General features: G+C 45.6%; 1 protein-coding gene across 1 annotated transcript; it reads right to left on the reverse strand.

The window, feature by feature from the left end:
* Positions 1-18,805: 18,805 nt before the first annotated feature.
* Positions 18,806-20,463, reverse strand: FOXD3 (forkhead box D3). The gene has a single exon (XM_038535541.1). The coding sequence runs from the start codon at positions 20,243-20,245 to the stop codon at positions 18,806-18,808; it is 1,440 nt and encodes a 479-aa protein (XP_038391469.1). The 5' UTR covers positions 20,246-20,463.
* Between the last annotated feature and the right edge of the window lie 272 nt (positions 20,464-20,735).

The following is a 20,735-nucleotide window of genomic DNA, read 5'->3' on the forward strand; positions in this document are numbered from 1 at the left end:
GTTGGGTGTCTGCCTTCGGTTCAGGGCATGATCCCAGAATCCAGAATCAGGGACCAAGTCCAGCATCGGGTTCCCTGCTTCTCTCTCTCCCTATGTCTCTTTGTTTATACTGAGGAAAAGACTAAGGCATGGTTAAAAGACTCGTTCCAAATCACTAGTCTACGAGAGGCAAGGTTGCACCAATGGAGCAGGTCTTCATCGTCCTGCTCAGTCATCAGGCACCTTTGTGTAGGCAAGATGGAGTAAGAAAACTTGGATAATGGTGCCTATGCTTTGGCAAATAAGTGCGACTCTAAGGGTTTTTCTCAGTCTTCAGTACTCATTAGTTAACAATCTGTCTTATCCTGCTTGGGTTGCTGTAAGAAAATACACAGGCTGAGTAGTTTAAACAACATAAATTTGTTTTTTCATAGCACTGAAGACTAGAAGTCCAGATCAGGGTCTGGCAGTGTAGTTCCTGGTGAGAACTTTCTTCCGGGTTTGTAGATGGCTATCTTCCATGTCCTTAGATGACCTTTCCTCAAGCATGTGTGTATGTGTGTCTGTGGCGAGGGTTGAGGGTAGACACGGAATGAATCTGTTGCCTCTTTCTCTTCTTACAAGGTCACCAGTGCTATTTGAGTAGTAGCCCACCCTTATCACTTCATTTAACTTTATCTCCTAAAGACCCTATCTCCAAATACAGTCACATTGGGGGTTAGTACTTTAACATATAAGTTTTGAGGGGGGCACAATTCAGTCCACAGGACAATCCTATTAAAAGTGAGGGGAAGAAACAATGTGCCATCTCAGAAAACATTCTAACCTACCTCCCAAACTCTTTGTGAAGACTTAATTATGAAAATAATTAACTATGGGGAAACTCTTAAGTTTTCATCAGGGCAAAAGAACTCGCAAATCACCTAATAATTCTTGAGTTCTACTATGTGTGCCAGGCACTATTATAAGCACCTTACATGTATTAACTAATTTCATCCTCATATCACATCAGATACTATTTTAATTCTTATTTTATAGACGAAGGAATAGAACCTGTCCAATATCACACAGCTAGTAAGGGGCATGTCTAGGATTCAAACCCAGATAGTCTGGCTCCAGAGCGTGTGCTCTTAACCACAGCTCCATATTACTTATTATAGTTATTTCCAATTTTCTGTGGCAAATAAACAGTTATATGAAACAATTGGAAAATAATATATATTTATACAGCTTATTCATGTAAGCAGTTTAGAATAATAATTTTTAAATTAAAACACAAAAATAGAAGCAATTGCCGATGCCTGAGTGGCTCAATTGGAAGACCACGCAACTCTTGATCTCAGAGTCATGAGTTTAGCCCCATGTAGGGTTCAGAGACAAATGAATAAATAAATATAAGGGTTTTTTTTTTTAATGGAAACAATTGAACACTACAGCCAACTCAAGCTAGTAATGCGTGAAAAAATTATCCCTCCTAAAACTTTGAGGAGTTCCAGCTATTTTCTTATATATAATGAGAACACTGAAATATTGCCAAGCCTTGCCTCCATTAGTAGAATACTGAATGAAAGTCCTTAATATAGGGCACCTGAATGGCTCAATGATTGAGCATCTACCTTTGACTTGGGTCATGATCCCAGGATCCTAGGATCAAGTCTTGCATCAAGCTTCCCAAGGGGAGCCTGCTTCTCCCTCTGCCTATGTCTCTGCCTCTCTCTCTCTGTCTCTCATGAATAAATAAATAAAATCCTATAAAATAAAATAAAGTCCTTAATATATCCAACAACAATTTATTTTGTAAATACCAAGTATAATTGAAACCAGAATAACCTCCCCACTAAACTAGGATTACCAATTGTCCCAGTTTGCCTAGGACTATCTTTCTCTTCCAATCCAGAAAATTTGTATCTCCTGTGGAAACAGAAACAACCGTACTCACCCAAACATGTTTTTTGTTCACTATGCATTTGGTTTTTGGTGCTCAAAAGCCAAAAATTTAGGTTATTTTGTTTCTTCTGGATTCCCTTTCCTGTGGCAGTAGGTGATGGTCTAGTGTGGACTTCAGGGAGGGATAGGATTTAAAAAAAAAAAAAAGACCAAAATAAATAAATAAAAATCTATATATCTATAATATATATATATATATATATCTCATAATATCACAGGAAAGGATATTATGCTAAGTGAAATAAGCCAGACATAGAAAGACAAATACTATATGATCCTATTTATATATGGAATATAAAAAACTCAAATTAATAACAAAAGCAGAGAGTAAAATAGTTGCCAAGACTGGAGGAGGGTGGGAGGAAATGGAGAAATGTTGGTAAAAGATACAAATGTTCAGTTATAAGATGAATATATGCTAGGGATCTAACTTGCAGTATGGTGATTATGGTTAGTACTGCATTATGTACTTCAAACTAGCTAAGAGAGTAAATCTTAAGTGCTCTCACACACAAACACACATACAACAATTGCATCGCAAGAGTCCAAAACATATTTGTAGGAAGCACAATTCTCCTCTGCTGTCCAATCCCCAAATCCATCCATCCAGAGGGATATTCTTGGATACCCCAACTCCAAGAATTAGCCTGGCTTGGGACAGGTCCTAAAATACCCTCCTCTGCTTCTCCCTACTTGTTTCTCCTCTTTTCTCCCTAGGGCTAGGAAATTTTACATAATTTAGACAGTTAAGACTCTATCTGTTGTTCCAAAATGAGTTGTTAACATAAACTTTTTCCTTGGGTACATAGGCTTTTGACAGGAAAGGAGTCCAGTTCTTTCATAAAGCTTCCTTTCTTTGGCATGACTTTTGCCATGAACTTCAAAATGTCTGTTTTAAAATTCAAGAACTAAGCAGAAGAGTGCTGGTTCAGTCTGTAGACCATCTGACTCTTGATCTTGAGGCTGTGAGTTTGAGCCTCTTGCTTGGTGTAGCCATTACTTAAAAACGAAATCTTTGGGGATCCCTGGGTGGCGCAGCGGTTTAGCACCTGCCTTTGGCCCGGGGCACGATCCTGGAGACCCGGGATCGAGTCCCACGTCGGGCTCCCGGTGCATGGAGCCTGCTTCTCCCTCTGCCTGTGTCTCTGCCTCTCTCTCTCTCTCTCTCTCTCTCTCTCTCTCTCTCTGTGTGACTATCATAAATAAATAAAAATTAAAAAAAAAATAAAAACGAAATCTTTAGGGGCAGGTACCTGAGTGACTCAGTGGGTTCAGTGTTTCAGGTCTCAATTTCAGGGTCATGAGTTCAAGCCCCACCTTGGGGATCTGTGCTGGGCATGAAGCCTACTTAAGAAAATAAAAAACAGGGATCCCCGGGTGGTGCAGCGGTTTGGCGCCTGCCTTTGGCCCAGGGCGCGATCTTGGAGACCCGGGATCGAGTCCCACGTCAGGCTCTCAGTGCATGGAGCCTGCTTATCTCTCTGCCTCTCTCTCTCTCTCTCTCTCTCTCTGTGTGACTATCATAAATAAATTAAAAAATTAAAAAAAATAAAAAACAAAATCTTAAAAAAAATATTTTTAAGGGGAGCCCGAGTGGCTCAGTGGTTTAGCACTGCCTTCAGTCCAGGGCCTGATCCTAGAGACCCGGATCGAGTCCCACGTCAGGCTCCCTGCATGGAGCCTGCTTCTCCCTCTGCCTGTATCTTTACCTCTCTCCCTCTCTCTCTGTCTCTCATGAATAAATAAATAAAATCTTAAAAAAAAAACTTTTAAAATTTATTTATCTGAGACAGAGAGCTCAGAAGCAGGGGAGAGGGGTAGAGGGAGAAGCAATCTCCCCACTGAGCAGGGAGCCTGATGCTGGTCTCACTCTCAGGATCCCGGGATCATGACCCGAGCTGCAGGCAGTCACTTAACCAAGTGAGCCATGCAGGTACCCAAAATAAAATAAAATCTTAAAAGAAAAAAAAAAAAAAAAAAAACACGAAAACTAAGCAGAGACTTTTCTCCATGAATTTCTGCTATAATAAATAATAATACCTAATATACATCATAGTTTATAACAATGGTAATACTTCAGGGCACCTGAGTGGCTCAATGGTTGAGTGTCTGCCTTCAGCTCAGGGCATAATCCCAAGGTCCTGGAATCGAGTCCTGCATTGGGCTCCCTGCAGGGAGCCTGCTTCTCCCTCTGCCTATGTCTCTGCCTCTATCTCTGTGTCTCTCATGAATAAATAAATAAAATCTTTAAAAAATAAAATAATGGTACTACCTCATGGGGTTTTGGCGAGAATTAAATATGTTAGTATGTATAAATTTCCTAACATAAGTTAGTATTCTACAAGTGTTTGCTGGTCATGCACTAATGTAAGCACTTTACATACATTACATACATTTTCACAACTTCGTGAAGTAGGTACTACTATTATCTCCCCCTTTTAAAAAATATTTTATTTACTTTAAACAATAAAGTTACATGGGCCACATGGCTAGTAAGTGGCAAAGCTGGATTTCAAGCCCAGGCTGCCAGGATCCAAAAGCCTCCACTTTGCCACAATGCTTCTGCCTCAGATAGGAAAGAGGAGTTGCAAAAATTCCGAGGAAAGAAGCAAAGGTTAGCATTTCAAAATATTGCTGCAACACTCTGTTTTCAAATGCACCAGAAAAGATGGGATGATGGATAGATGAAAGGATGAGTGGTTGAAAATTCTGTGATAGAGCAAGTGTATTAAAATGTTAATGGTGGGGGCACCTGCCTGGCTCACTTGGTGGAACAAGTGACTCTTGATCTCAGGGTTATGAGTTTAAGCCCCACGTTGGGTGTAGAGATTACTTAAAAAATAAAATCTTTAGGGACGCCTGTGTGGCTCAGTGATTGAGCATCTGCCTTTGGCTCAGGGCATGATCCAGGGTCCCAGGATCAAGTTCTGCATTGGGCTTCTCACAGGGAGCTTCCTTCTCCCTCTGCCTGCGTCTCTGCCTCTCTCTCTATGTCTTTCATGATGAATGAATAAAATCTTAAAAATAAAAACTTTAAAAAATATTTTTTAATATTAATGGTAGAATGGTGAGTATACAGATACATGCTGTAAAATTCTTTCAACTTTTCAGGGCACCTGGCTAACTCAATTGGTGGAGCATGTGACTCTTGATCCCAGTGTTATGAGTTCAAGTCCCATATTGGGTGTAGAGATTAAAAAAAAAAAACCTTAAATCTTAAAAAAAATTCTTTCAACTTTTCTTTGTTTGAAATTCTCCATGATAAAATGTTGAACACACTTTCCCAAATATTACTGTAACATATTCGTATCCTAAGAAGAGACACTGAGGTGCTTTTCTTTAAAAAAATTATATCTCAGCACCTGGGTGGCTCAGTTGGCTAAGCATCTGCCTTTGGCTCAGGCCATGATCCCAGGGGGCCTGGGATTGAGTCCCCCACGGGGATCCTTGCAGAGCCCTCTGTCTCTGCCTCTCTCTCTCTCTCTCTCTGTTTCTCATGAATAAATAAATCTTAAAAAAAAAATTCCGTCCTATTCAGCATCCCATTACATATGATAACACACATTTAACTGTGAAATTGTATAGGATAAGCAAAGTGCTATGGGGCTCTGAAATAAGAGCAAGCACATAGACTAGCCTGAAGAGCTCAAAGAAGTCTAAAAGTATCCCCTAGATATATGTCACTGTGAGTCTCATTTCTATGGATTGTGGCAAGGGGGAGGAAAAAGATTAAATTGCCGTAGTTAGCACAGAAAACAAAGAAGTAGAAGGCTCCTGTGCTAATAATCAATGAATCAACATTTTTTAAGGAGGGTAGTTAGAAGCTGAATGCAAATTATTTAAGCAAATATTTATATTGTATCCTTGGGCTATTAATGTTAATATAATAATGGGAAAAGCTTGGGGATCCCTGGGTGGCTCAGCGGTTTGGAGCCTGCCTTTGGTCCAGGGCATGATCCTGCAGTCCCGGGATCGAGTCCTACATCAGGTTCCATGCATGGACCTGCTTCTCCCTCTGCCTGTGTCTCTGCCTCTCTCTGTGTGTGTGTCTCTCATGAATAAATAAATAAAATCTTAAAAAAAATAATGGGAAAAGCTAACACTTATTGAATGCTGATAGGCCCAGGACTATTCTAAGCATTTTACATGTTTTAATTCACTTAATCCTCTCACTATGAGGGTAGGTTCTATGACTGTCCCCATTTTTCAGATAAGGTAACTAAGGCACAGAGAGTTTAAGTAAATTGTGTAAGGCAACACAGCTGAAAGTGATGAAGTCCAAATTTGAAATTAGGTAAATTTGTTTCCACACCTGTGCTCTTAACCACTCCCTTATACTGTCTCTTGGTAGGGTTTTAAGTAGTTCATTCATAATCTTTCTCTTTCCCATCTAAATTTAGAACCAACTGAGGAGTAGACACAGGAGTCAGAGACAAGAAATAGTAGTCCTATTTCTTTTCTTTTTTTAAAGATTTTATTTATTTATTCATGAGAGACACATACACAGAGACAGAGAGAGATGCAGAGACACAGAGGAAGAAGCAGGCTCCTGCAGGGAGCCCAACACGGAACTCGATCCCAGGTCTCCAGGATCACGCCCTGGGCCAAAGGCAGGTGCTAAACCACTGAGCCATACAGGGATCCCCTCTATTTTTAATGAAATCTAAATTAAGTGATGTGCAACCAAGTGAACTTGCTAACAGATGCTAAATGAGTGAGATTTACCTACCTACCTACCTACCTACCTATCTGCTTACCTGTTTGGTGTTTTGGGAACACCAAATAGCTGAGATCTCAACCACAAGTAAGGGCACGTTTTGCTAAGGTCATAGTATGACAGAGGTTGAAAACCTGAATGTGTCCTCTCCGAGAGCAGGCAAATCCAAAATGTGCAGGAGTGGCTGATCCACAAATGCTTAGCTCCTTCTCCTAAATTCACTAAACAGATAAGTCCTCCTTCCTCCCTCAGGGATGGAGTGAATAAGTGGTAAATGTTCGAGGTGCCTGCATGGCTCAGTTGGTTAAGTGAGACTATTGGTTTTGGATCAGGTCTCAGGATCATGAGATTGAGTCCTGTGTTGGGCTCCTGCTTAGCTGCTTGAGATTCTGTCTCCCTCTGTCCCTCCCCTGCTCACAGTTGAATGCTCATGTGCACACATCCTTTCTCTAAAAAATAAATAAAATCTAAAAAAAAAAAAAAAAGAGGTAAAGGTTCACATGTCCTCAAATGAAAATTCCTCCCCATGTAAATAGTAGGAAATAAGTATTTTCTCACCTAGCACTTCTCAATCAGGGGCAACCGGGCAGCTTAGTTGGTCGAGTGTCAACTCTGGATTTTGGTTCAGGTCATGATCTCGGGGTCGTGGGATTGAGCCCCAAGTCAGGCTCTGCACAAGGTGGGAAATCTGCTTGTCTTTCTGTGCCCCTTCCCCCGCTGACTCTCTCTCTCTCTCTCAAATAAATAAAATCTTAACAAAAAATCAGCTGTATCAGATGAAAAAAATACTGGCTACATAGATGAATAATGTGAGGGTTTCCCAAAAAGTGTATATAGTATTTGAAACTGAGGTACCCTTACGAGGGCCTGGAGTACAGAAATCTAAATGGAAGAACTCTTCCCGAAGCAGTATCTAATTTAGATAATCCACTTAAAGTGCTAAACACATCTCCTGGGTTGTCGTAAGTGGTCAATTAACCAATCTTCTTACCTTCTATCATTATTGTTGTGATTGTTGTTCTGTACACAGCTATAATTCACTTTCTGTGTGAGAACACAGAATAAAAACATTTAAATGGTTGACCAAGCCTTGTCCAGATTACAGAAACATTTTACATTTTATAGCACTGTGAATTTTGCAGACCACTTTAACATATATTATTGCATTTGATTCCCAGAACAACCCTGGTAAGGCAGATATTACAACGAAAATTGCATTTTGTGCAGGAGTTAGATTATAAAGTAACATGTAAGGTAAAAAATCAAATATAGTAAAAATTAATCACAAAATCCCTTAAAGTTGCCCTTAACTATATGCCTTAACAAGCATACAATCTCTCCATTGATCAAATAGTCAGCTTTTTCTCCATTGTTAAAACAGGTTGATGTCCCTTTGTTTGAAGTCTAGATGTAATCGCTAGTTTGCATTTAGGAGCCATGTTGTACAAAAATATAAGAGCAGTATATTTAAACATTGAGATCCCATCCCATTTTCTGTAGCAAGATGCTCACATTACAAAATACATGAAGGAACTGAGACTGTGTGCAACTTCACACCACCCATATACCTTTCCCTGTGTTTCATGCCCATTGAAGAGAACTAAAGGCAGTTTCACATTTTAATAGTTTTTCATTCTTTCTCATACTTTTTAAGTGATATTTGCTTTAGTTTAAGTAAGCCAAATAGACAAAGGTCTCAACTAAATTATCATAATTTGAGGTTTCAAGTGACTTAGTCAAGATCACTAAGCAGCAAAACCCAGTCAATCTTATTTCTATCACATCTTCCTTTAACTAAATGATATGACATCCTCCCATTAACCAGACAGTATAACTGAGGTGATCTTTACAAGCTCAGAATTAGGTGTTTGCCTTATCAGATCCAATCTAGGCAGAAAGTGACTTCTCCTAGTGAAATCTTAGTGCAGATCTAGAAAAATGTTAAAATTAGTCCACCTAGACCCGAGCTCAGCAAAGACATAAGGCACATGGCCTTGTTCTTGTGAAAGTGCTATCATATCTTTAATGACTATTGTCAAGACCTCTCATCCACAAGACTGAAAAATATCCTGAAAGTGAAAAAGTGATTTACCAAGTGGCACTACAGAGTAAATTGTTTCACATTTGTTAAGTTGTGAGAACACAAAAATGATACCTCGCTCAAACAGATAGAAGGGACAGTGGTATCAGCAACTTCATTTTTAAATATGAAATGTGACAACTATTGGTATATGATATCAAAGAAAAAAATAAAGGTAGCCTCATGAAAATATGAGTGCTATAAAATCAGCAAAACTGTAAAGTAATAATAGCCATCATTTTTGAGCACTCCAAATACATTATCACAGTAAATCTTCATATTGTGATCCCCATTTTATAGATAAGAAAACTGAGCTTTAGACAGACTAAATAACTTTGATGAAAATTATATTCAGAAAATGGTAGAGCCAGGATTTGACAGTAGGACTATTAGATTCAAAGCTCATAGTCTTTCCAGAATATCATTCTGCACCTTGAATAATAAACCTTCTTAGCAAGGGAATCGATTCTGAAAATACAGCTTAGCTCTCTTATACAGTAAGTTTTTAGCTCTCAAAGTTTAATAAAGTTTTTCCTTATACTTCATCTCACCTATGTAAGAGTATTTAAAAGCAATAACTGTAACCCATTAAGTTCTTTTATTGAATATACTGTACCAAAATGATGGTTCCCAAAGTGGAGGGTGGATTCACTCTCAGGATCCTGTGGGGGAGGTCTTCAATTTATTCATGGGGCCCCATGGATGGTGGTAGTAGAGAAGAGGTGATTTAGTCCTCTACCTTAAACTACAATATATACTATCAATATCAGAGTAAAGGAGTCATTAAACTGCTAGAGGTTTGAGTGACAGATGTCTTGGAAAAACATATCTTAAACCAAGACAAAAATGAAATTAAGGTTTTAAAAAATCTCTAAATTTTTAAACAGTACTCAAAAAACTCTTTTGGCTAAAACTTTAAAATGGTGGTTATAATACTACAATTCTTTCTCTCAGCTAAATTTTCAATAGTAATCTTTACATGGGCAAATATAGAGTCCACCAGATACTTCAAAGTTCAATGTCAGGACTAGGACTAGGAATTAGTCTTGTCTTTTAATCCAGTCTATTAATACTTGCACTTGATTCCCTCCAGCAACAAGAGCAACTTTATCATAAAGCCATAATTCCTGATGCATGTGGAAAGGTGATGCTGTTGAAGTACCATCAATAAAGCAGATGTTTCTCAGTGGTTGTGATTAATTTGTGCTGATCTTGATACCACCTTGCTCTTGTAACCAACATTTACATTTGCAAGATGGTAGAATTTGAGAGATGGCTTACTGGGATAATCTGTAACAATGGCAGAAGAAGAAGCTAACTGGGCTATATAAAGACTAAATCAATAGAGACCACACAAACTAGATACAAATTTGAAAAAAATTGCATTAAGTGTATAAAACTAAAGAGCATGATATATATATATACACACATATATATATAAAATATCTTATTTAATTACTCATGAGAGACACAGAGATACGTAGGCAGAAGGAAAAGTAGGCTTCATGCAGGGAGCCCAATGTGGGACTCGATCCCAAGGACTCCAGGATCACGCCCTGAGCCAAAGGTATACACTCAACCTTTGAGCCACCCAGGCATCCCAAGAGCATGTTATCTTGATTCCAATACGAGGGCAATAGTCAAATAATCTGGGATTTTCCTTCTTTCTTCTTTGTATTAAATAGCAAAATCCATATGAATATTTTTCAGAGAAGATATCTAGTTTCATATGGTGAAGGTTGGGATGACTGACAGGTAAGAGATAACTGTTATGCCAATGGTCATAGCAATGAAAGACAAATTAAATGATCTGTTTAACTATTTAAAGCTTTTTATTTTTTTGTTTGGTTGGTTAAAATAACATGAGATTCTAACAACCATCTCACAAAACTTTTACTGCCAGTATTTTCTGAACTCAATCCTAGGAGGGGTGACGGTAACTAGGACTTTCCAAGTGAATCTCAGAACAAGGCTCCTGGACAGTCCTAGAACACATATACTGAATATAGAACCCTAATGCTTTCTCAAAGCTTTATTTAGCTTTTGCTCAGTTTTCCCCACAAACAATAGTTTTCATGGAAAAGCCAAACCACAGTAAATGTTGTTTCTACATAAAGAAACCCAACAGTTGATAATATGAACAACTTATATGGTCATCTTTAATATTAAAATCTAAGCAAATGACTCTCAAATCCTCTATATTTTACTAAATAAACAAACCAGTTCTATAAGAGAAAGACAGTGTAGCAAATAAAGATGCCCCCAGAAGTGATGAATGGTGAAGTTTGATTCCTCTTCCACTGGAAGAAATGAAGCAGAATCTTGCTGAAAACTCAAGTGCTCTAGAGGAGGTTTCCATTAGGTTGGAGGTGGAACTGTCTGATGATATTTCATGTAAGAGAAGGCAGAGAAGGGGCAGCCCCAATGGCCCAGCGGTTTGGCGCCACCTTCAGCCCAGGGTATGATCCTGGAGACCCAGGATTGAGTCCCACGTCAGGCTCCCTGCATGGAGCCTGCTTCTCTCTCTGCCTGTGTCTCTGCCTCTCTCTCTGTGTGTGTCTTGAATGAATAAATAAAATCTTAAAAAGAGAGAGAGAGAAAGAGAGAGAGAAGGCAGAGAAAACATTCCAGAAAATCAAATTATATTATGAAGCTGACATGTCTTATACCTTTTAGATCTCTAATAAATAGTTTTAAAATTCCTTCATTTAAAATATTAATAGAGGGCAGCCCCGGTGGCACAGTGGTTTAGCGCAGCCTGCAGCCTGGGGCGTGATTCTGGGGACCAGGGATCGAGTCCCATGTCGGGCTCTCTGCATGGAGCCTGCTTCTCCCTCTGCCTGTGTCTCTGCCTCTCTCTCTCTATATGTCTCTCATGCATAAATAAATAAAATCTTTTTAAAAATAAAAATAAAATATTAATATGGTTTTGGGCAGCCCACGTGGCTCAGTGGTTTAGCTCTGCCTTCAGCCCAGGGTGTGACCCTGGATACCTGGAATGGAGTCCCATGTCGGGTTCCCTGCATGGAGCCTGCTTCTCCCTCTGCCTGTGTCTCTGCCTCTCTCTCTGTGTCTCTCACGAATAAATAAATAAAATCTTAAAAAAAAAAAAAAAGATAACATGGTTTGGGACACCTGGGTGGCTCAGTGGTTGGGCATCTGCCTTCGGCTCAGGGCGTGATCCCAGTCCAGGGTTTGAGTCCTGCATAGGGCTCCCTGCGAGGAGCCTGCTTCTCCCTCTGTCTGTCTCTGCCTCTCTCTCTCTGTGTGTGTCTCATGAATAAAAAAAAAATTAACATGGTGTTTATAAAAGCATTATCATAAAGAAGGGGACTGAAGAAAAGGAATGGGAAGAAAATAGTCCCCCAAACTCTTGAGAAAGACCTGTTTTGATCAATTAACAGCTTTCCTCATCCTCATACCCACGGTCCTCGCTTGTCATTTGCTAGGCAAAACATTTTAGCTGTCCCTTTTGTGCTAGGCAATGTCAGGCAGTAAGAAACTCACAGGGTATCTACGACAACGGTTCATTGGTTGGCCAATTGGGCTCCAACGAGGTGCAACTAACCAGGGCTGCGAGGTTCTGTAAGGCTTCCTGGAGGAGGCGCTGCCTCCCCCCCCCCCCAGGTGGAGCTTGAGGGCAAAGAGAACATTTAGGGTTTGGATTTGCTCTGGCGCTGACCCCAAAGCTCTCTGCGATACCAGGCACACGCCCCTTGCAGAATAGGGTAACGGGCAAAATATGTGGTTGATCTTTAGGAGAAAACGGAGTCTCGCTCACCATGTGTCGAGAGGAGAGAGTTGCAAGGGATGGAGGGAGGAAAAGAAGCAAAGCTCCCCTCTTCAATAAGGGGCGCACGGCAGCCCCTGTTGCCAGATCCCGGGAGGGGACGTTGCAAACGCCAAGTCGGCTCCAGAGGGAGCGGCCAGAGGAGACCTTGCCGCGCACTGGCGGCCGCGCGAGCAGACCCGGGGTGGCGACCCTCGGGTCGTCCGCCACCCAGGCCGGGTCTCCGGAGTCCTCTCGACCCTCCTTTTGCGACCCGCCAGGGCTGTGGCCTCACTAGAACGTAGTAAACTTGCTCTTGGTTTTCCAGAGATCGCAGGCTGCGGTCCCAGGCCGCCCGAGTCCCCCCGGCGGGTACATCTCGCGCGTCGCGAGCCTCCCGAGGCGCGGGCCAGTGGGGCGCCGCGGGAGAGGCCCGGGGGGACATCCCCACCACGCCCCTCGCTGCCCCCGGCCCGCGGCGGGCATCTTTCCCGGATGGGTTTTCTCCCTAATTAATTCAAATTCTCTTCTTCCCTCCCTTCAGACAGGGGGAGCTGGAGTCCCGCAGGCCGAGTCCTCGCGGCTGGAGCAAAGGTGGACCCACGGAGGGGGGGGGCGCTTGGGGGGCCCCTGGGGACCGGCTGCAGACACCGGAGCGCCGTGGACGCGCCGCTGACCTGCGGGGCGAGGGCAGTTGCGGGCCTGGGGTTCCCGCCTCCTTTCTTCCCTTCCCAAATCGCGCGCCAAAAAGAACATCGAGCCGTCGGTCTCCGCAGAACCGACCAGGGCTGGGCTAGCGGTGCCCCGGCGGGTTGGGGCGGAGCGGGCTTCAGGTCCTCGGAGACGCCCCAAGGCTCTAGGTCTTGGGTCTTCCCCAAGCTGAGTCCCGCCCCGCCCAGCGCTTCCCTGGGTTGGTCTTTTTTCTTTTCTCTACTCTTCCCAACCTGACTTGCCCCCATGGTTTGCTTTTTCCTTTCCTCAAATGAACATCCTTCCCTGGTACGTAGAGAACACTCCCCCCCCCCCCCCCCCCCCCCCACCCCGCCCCGGAGTATTTCCATAGCTTACACTTGGCTGCTGAGTGACCTTGGGGAAGTCCCAGAACCTTCCGGGGCTATGTGAATAGAGGGGAGGGTGTTCTGTAGGACTGTTTTTCTGAAGATGACTCCGAAATGCAGCCTCGAGGGACTAGGGAATGAAGGTGTTCCATCCTCCTCCCCACCTTGCCACTGATTGGAAGAAGCTGTGTGCGTAAACACAACATCATCTGGAAAAGAAGGGCTTCGGTATGGGTTTTATATTAAAATAGGGAAGGGGATTAATGTAATCCTTATTTTGAGAAATTCTATTGTAAGACACCCCCTCAAGAAGTAAAAAATAAATAAATAAATAAGATGACAATGCTTTCCTACTACTTCATGGATGATTTTGCAACATTTCTTTTCAAATTTTGTTCTATGCACCCGCCCTTCTTGGCTGGTCTTGCTTCTGGGGAGCAAAGAATGGCCTGTACATTCCTAAGAGGGCAAGAGGAGGAGATGGTAATGGTTAAGAGAGAAGTTGGCTCTGGGTATAACTCTGCCAACTGTTAGAGGGAGGCAAAGGGAGGGTGGTCTTTTATGTGACTTTAGGATCTGGTTACCTTTAATTCACCTCCGAAGCCCATGTTTTACACTAATGGGCATCTGTCAGCGAAGGGCTCCTGTTTCCTCCACTTGCCTCAGATGGTGCAGGCAAAGGGGAAAATAGCAAAGTGGACCATTCAGCCAGAAAGAAATGTGCCAGGCCTCTGGAGCTGGCCTGAGGATTTCTCCTCAGGCCCAAACCATAGCGGAAGAACTCAAGACCAGGAGGAGGTCCACCTTTTAAAAGCCCCTTCTGACCAGCCTCTTTTGCTCCATCCTTCCAGGCAGCAGGGGACTGGAATAGGTTCTTTGACCCCTCTTAGAAAAACCCACTTTTCACACCTAAAATCGAGTTTTTCAAAACCCAACAGTGTTAGTGCTTGGAATAGAGTTGTTTTCTCTGTCCAGAAGCCATTAGAAATACCAAGCAAACTCCTTACATCCCCTTTAGCTCCTTACAATTTATAAAACATTTTTCACTGACACCAACTCACCTAATCCTGTAAGCCCAAGCATCAGATGGACTCCTCATTCTCTCTCTCTTTTTAAAATTTTATTTATTTATTCATGAGAGACACACACACACACACACAGAGAGGCAGAGACACAGGCAGAGGGAGAAGCAGGCTCCATCCAGGGAGCCTGACGTGGGACTCGATCCTGGATCTCCAGGATCACGCCCTGGGCTGCAGGCGGCGCTAAACCACTGAGCCACCCGGGCTGCCCACTCCTCATTCTCATTGTAGAGGTAAAGAAATGAAGAGACTCAAAGAAACCAAGCAGCTTGTCCAAAGTCACAGTCACAAAATGCCTAATCCCTGATTGAAACCCACCTCTGCAAGGTCTCTGTCATTCCATTGCTTCCTATCATCCCTTCCCATGAAATAGGTACCCAATCCCTCATGGCTGGGCTTGGGCACCCTAAGAATGCTCTTCCAACACCCATCCCTTCCACCCCTCCCAGCGAGGAGAACATTGACTAATTCATGCTGCAGTTTGCCACAATCATAGTGGAGTCCAATGGACACATGACTTTGGAATTGGCTTTCAGATCACATTCTCTTCCAGACAGTTCTTCAAGGAACCCACGTTAACCACCGCCCCCCCATCAGCCTTTCATGTTCCCCTCACTGACAAGACTCTTCCAATAAACCATATAAAATAAATAACCTCAAATATAATTCTTAATTGCTACCAAGTCGATGTTTCCTCATCACTAAACTTTATTGCTTCCCAATCTTTAAGACAAACTTCCCTCGGGACTCTGTCCCTTTCAGGAGACAGGCCGAGGAAAGCTGCTTCTCCAAGATTCTACCTGCATGTCCCAGACCCAGAGGATGAACAAGGGTGCCAGGTTGTTCAGAGGCTGCGAGACCAGGAGAGGCCTCGGCGGGTTGGAGCTGGATGCTAGGAGACAAAATGGGTAAGTTTTCCATCTGCTCGTCGCCCCCTACAGGCAACATCCGCCATCGCAGCGAGAGCCCATCATAGTCCGTGCAAGGGTCTTGCTCTAGTCTAGGTTCCTATTTCCCTGGACCTCCGGATTCACCCATTCCCCGAGGAACTGCATGCAGGGACCCCATTCGGGGACTCGGTCCCGGAGAAGTTCTAAGGACTACAGGCCTCGGGACTGGATTGACTTTCTAGAAATGAGTGCTGGAGGAGGTGGAAACCAGTTTAAATTCGTGTGTAGCCGAAAGCTAAAAATCTCTCTCCCATAAAAATCAACCAGCTTCCTTTTTTTTTTTATTACAAATAAATCTGCCTAAGTGGAATAAAAAGCAGATATCAGTCTTGTTGCCTTTAAATCTCAATGTAAAAAAAGGGATTTCAGTGTCTTTCATCGCTGCTGCCCGCCGTTCATATCAAGGGAGTTTCAACCCCCCCCCCCCCCCACCAAATGCTTGCGTTCATTATATATATTTGCATTTTCCCTTCTGCTCTACACCTTCGTGGTTTAAAAAGCTTAAACCAAAAAGAGCTTTTCAAAGGGGTAGAGTCAGGTCTATAGCCCACACATCTGCCAGCACTTTAAACAGCCGCTGTCCAGTTTGGGGTCTGCATCTGGGAGTCTCCTATTCTCCAGGAAATAAAGGAAGGGGACCATGTCCAGGCTCTAGTTCAAGGTTGAGAAGCGGCTAGAAGGAAAGTTGCCGGCAGATTCCTCCTCTACTCCCTGCCGCCTAATGCATCTCTGGAAAAAGCCCTGCGGATCTCAAGCGGCGGCTTGTGGCCGAGTGTCAAGCTGCGAGCTCAGGCTCGGCCGGTATTGCTGCTATGCGTGGAAATATGAGCGAGTAATTTTATAAGTAACAAAGGATCAGGGATGGAATGAGGCCTCTGTTATCCAATGTCATTTAGAAGCCTTGGATCAGCAGCTTCTTGAGGCTAAAAGTGAATTCAAGAAGCCCTGCCTTTCCCTTTTCCCAGGGGTGTCAGCTAAAATTAGAAATAACCTCTATGTGTTTGCAATCATGTACCATTTGCTGTTTGTGTAAAAACCGATTAGCCAGACACAACTGTGAAACAACTTGTTACTTTTATAGCTGCAACACACAAACAAATTTAGATCCGTTTAGTTTTCCTTGTAAAAGGAGATTAGAAGGGACCCGCCCGGAGACTGTGTGGTCCATAATCTCTTCTCCGTGAAGGTTACTGTTGCTCCCGTTCGGCCGCGGTTGATTATCAGGTTCTTGTTTATCAAGTTAAACTATCTCACCCCCGGCAGCCTGTTTTATTTTAGGACCCTGATCCAAGAGGAATGTTTACTCAGGACACAATAATGTTTACTGTTTACCAGGAAAACAGATTCGGTATTTTCGAGGACGTGTCTTTCAAAGCGACTCCCTAGCTCACGCCGACAGCAGAGAAATAAGGCTCGGATCCGAAGCCGGAAGGCATCTCCAAGACCAAGAGCCGAGGCTGACGCCATCGGCAGGGACTAGCCGTGTTTTGCAAGCAGGACGCGCGTAGGGCCGAGCTGACAGCACTGCTAGCCGTTCCAGTTTTGGAAAGCGATTTCGCATAAGTAATTTAACAGCTAAATTAATTACAAAATAATTAGAATTGATGCTGTTTTAGGATAAGTTGGTGGTGATGGGAAACGGCCTTCTTCTAGATGTTTCATTTCTACATTAATACTTTTGAGGTTGCAACAGCCGATCTACGAGGACATCTCCCCATTCCTGCCCTATGATCTCTCACTTCCCACTAACCTAGACTATGGTTTACTCTCTTAAAAAAGTTTTAAAAAGAGGGGAATAAAGGGGGGGACGGGGGATGTGCACCTGTTTTTTAAGACTGTTAAGGCCACACTATTCCTTGGCCTTTCGAAACCCTGCGGGTTGGAGAAGAGGCATTTATAGGAATCCTTCAGGAATCAAAATTATGTTGTAGATTTATTGCCATAGGAAAGGGAAAGGAAATATTTTCAAAGTATTGTGATAGAATAAGAACTGTCTTATTGATCAGGTTAATATAGGTAATACAGTTACACTGCAGAAATTAAACTGCCGTCACATACATTAAAAAAAAACTGTTTATTTGCCACTTCCACTTAATGAAAATTAATAAATTTTTGAAATTAAGATTTGAATGCTAAAATGGGGCATGTTTGTAATTTACATTCCTTAGAAAGGGTAATTGAAATGACCAAGAACTCATTATGAAAGACAAAAGTCTGGTATTAAAAAAAAAAATCAAAAGATCATTCTGTTCTGTTGTTCACACTTAGGTTGGTTTTTTTTAAAAATGGCAGCTTATTTTATCTATAGAAATACCTGATCATTCAGACTTAATGGATTGGTATGAACGAGATCATCACCCACATTCCAATTTTATGTGAAAACTAAAAGAAAAACGTTAATACGATATAAACTAGGCATTCTTTCCTTTCTCCAATTAAATTTTTCATACATTCAAATTATGCATAGCTAAGTTTGAAAGGGTCATTACTTGAAACTCCTCGAATTTCTGGTAAAGATAAAAATACAAATACCATATTAAAATATTGTCGTTTACCTCAGACATCTAAAAAAACCACTAGGGAGAACATTTTAAAAATTTATTTACAAAGTTGTGTACAACACGATGGAATAACATTTAGAATACCATATATATTCATTCATATATAAACAGACTTTTATAATAGAATGACACTTTTCGCCTTTTGAAAATTTTTTATATTTAAAATCTCCCAACGTCTCTATACATTTTTTTTTCTCACATAAAACTGCGGAGAGTGAACCTTCAAAAAAAATGAAAGTTCAGAGCTCTAAATCTACTGAATTTTTTTTCTTAAAAAAATAAGAACCCCAAAAGGAAAGTCAATAATTTTTATACAAATATGTACAAAGAATTTCCCTCCCAGCCCCACGGTACTGAGGGCAGGAGCCGTCGGGGTACATTTTTTGGAAAATTCAGTTTTCGGTTTTACCTGTACGGAAAGCTATTCCCGGCGGGCGGGCGGGCGGGCGGCGAGTTTGCTCCGCCAGCCTAGGTGTGCGCGAAGGGGTGGAGGCCGCCGAAGGTCGGTGTTGAGGGGTCGGGGAGGGGGGGGAGGAAATGGAGGAGAGGCAGAGTCCGGGATTGGGCAGGGGGGCCGGGCCCGGGGCGGGGCGCGCAGACCAGGAGTGCAGCGGCCGCCGCGGGCCGCCGCCCGGCCCGCGGTCCCGGCCATCGGCGCGTCCCTATTGAGCCGGCCACTTTGCTTGCGCGGCGGCGGCGGCGGCGGCGGCGGCCGAGGCTGCGGGCTGCAGGAACTGTCCAGAGAGCGGCACGCTCAGGATGGGCGCGATGGTGGCCGTCGTCCGGCCCAGCGACAGCGGCTGGTGCGTGGCCATGAGCGCCGCGGACTGCACGGTCCCGGGCGGCCGGAGGAAGGACTGCGCCGCGCTGCCGCCCCCAGCGCCCCCAGCGCCCCCAGTTACCCCGGCGCCCCCAGCGCCCGCTGCCGAGCCCCCGGGCGCCGCGGGGCCCCCGCCGATGATGTTTTCGATGCTGAACGACGGCCGGGCGCTCGGCTCGGACTTGATCAGCGACGCCGTGGTGCCCGCAGCGCCCGCCGTGCCCGCGGCGGCCGCGGCGGCGCCCAGGCTATTCAGCTGCAGCTGCAGGCCCGGGCCGAGCTGCGAGCCGAAGGCGGCCGCTTTGCGGCCCAGCTCGCCCGAGGGCAGCAGCGGCACCGCGGGCGGCAGCACGGGGGCCACCGGCGGCAACGCGTACGGGTACTGGAGCGCCGCCGCCGCCGCCGCGGCCGCCGCGGCCGCCGGGTGGGAGTAGGCGCCGGCCGCGGCCGCGGGGTGCAGGCCGTAGGGGCGGCCGTAGGGCCCCGCGGCGCCCGCAGCCGCCGCCAGGCTGTAAGCGCCGAAGCTCTGCATCATGAGCGCCGTCTGCTCGCGCAGGTGCTCCTGCTGGTGGCGCTTGAAGCGTTTCCGGCGCCGCAGGAAGCTGCCGTTGTCGAACATGTCCTCGGACTGCGGGTCCAGGGTCCAGTAGTTGCCCTTGCCCGGGTTGCCCGGCTCGCGGGGGATCTTGACGAAGCAGTCGTTGAGCGAGAGGTTGTGGCGGATGCTGTTCTGCCAGGCGGGGAACTTCTCCCGGTAGTAGGGGAAGCGGTTGCTAATGAACTCGCAGATGCCGCTCAGGGTCAGCTTCTTCTGCGGGCTCTGCAGGATGGCCATAGTGATGAGCGCGATGTAGGAGTAGGGCGGCTTCACCAGGCTGTTCTTGGGCTTGCTGGGGGCCAGGCCGCCCGCCGCGCCGCCGCCCGCGCCCGGCCCGCCGCCGCCGCTCCCGCCGCCCTCCTCGCCGCCCTTGCAGCCGTCAGCTTCGGGAGCGCCCGCCTCGCCCCCTGGCCCAGCCCCGGCTCCGGTCGCCTCTTTGGGCAGCGCCAGGGGCTGCTGGTGCGGCGGCTGGGGCTGCCCGTGGAGGGGTGCCGCCGGCGTCACCTCGTCCGCCTCGTCCAGGCGCAGCTCCGGCGGCCCCACGGGGCTGTCGCAGCCCGCGTCGCTGTCTTTCTCCTCCAGCCCGTCGTCGCCCTCGCCCACCACATCGATGTCCACGTCCTCGGCCGTCAGCACCGTCTGGCCGGACATGTCGCTGGCGCTGCCGCCGCCGGAGAGGGTCATCCCTCCTCGGGGTTGGTGGCGGCGGCGGGCGACGGGAGTCGTCAGGGGCTGCCGCCGAGCTCCGGGGAAGGGGGTCTGGGGTGCTCCCGAAAGATGGGAGGCTGGGAGAGGGGAGGGGGACGTAGGTGGTTCGGGGCCCTCCCGGCTGAGCTCACACTCGGCAGCCCGGCATCGCGCGCCGCGGGCGCTGGCGTCCGCCCCCCGCGGCCGCGCTCCTCAAACTCCGGCCGTCCCTGGCGCTCGGTACTAGGCGCTCGATGCCGCTCCCGGCCGCGGCGGCTGGTCCACGCCGCGCCCCCCGCCCCCTCACTTCGCCCGCCTTCCTCGGCCTCTGGCCGGGGCGCGGAGAGCAACAGCGGTGCGGACGGGCGCGGGACGCCGGGCGCCGAGCAGCTCGGGAGGGCGCGGGCAGGGGCGGGGGGGGGAGGGGGTGTCAGGGACGCCGAGCCCCCGTAGTCGAAAGTCCCGTTTTAAGGACTGGCCTGATAGA

This window comes from Canis lupus, chromosome 5, assembly GCF_011100685.1.
Source record: "Canis lupus familiaris isolate Mischka breed German Shepherd chromosome 5, alternate assembly UU_Cfam_GSD_1.0, whole genome shotgun sequence".
Classification (NCBI taxonomy): domain Eukaryota; kingdom Metazoa; phylum Chordata; class Mammalia; order Carnivora; family Canidae; genus Canis; species Canis lupus.

Coding starts and splice junctions, on each gene's coding strand:
- FOXD3 (XM_038535541.1), bottom strand. CDS start 20,245: ATGACCCTCTCCGGCGGCGGCAGCGCCAGCGACATGTCCGGCCAGACG.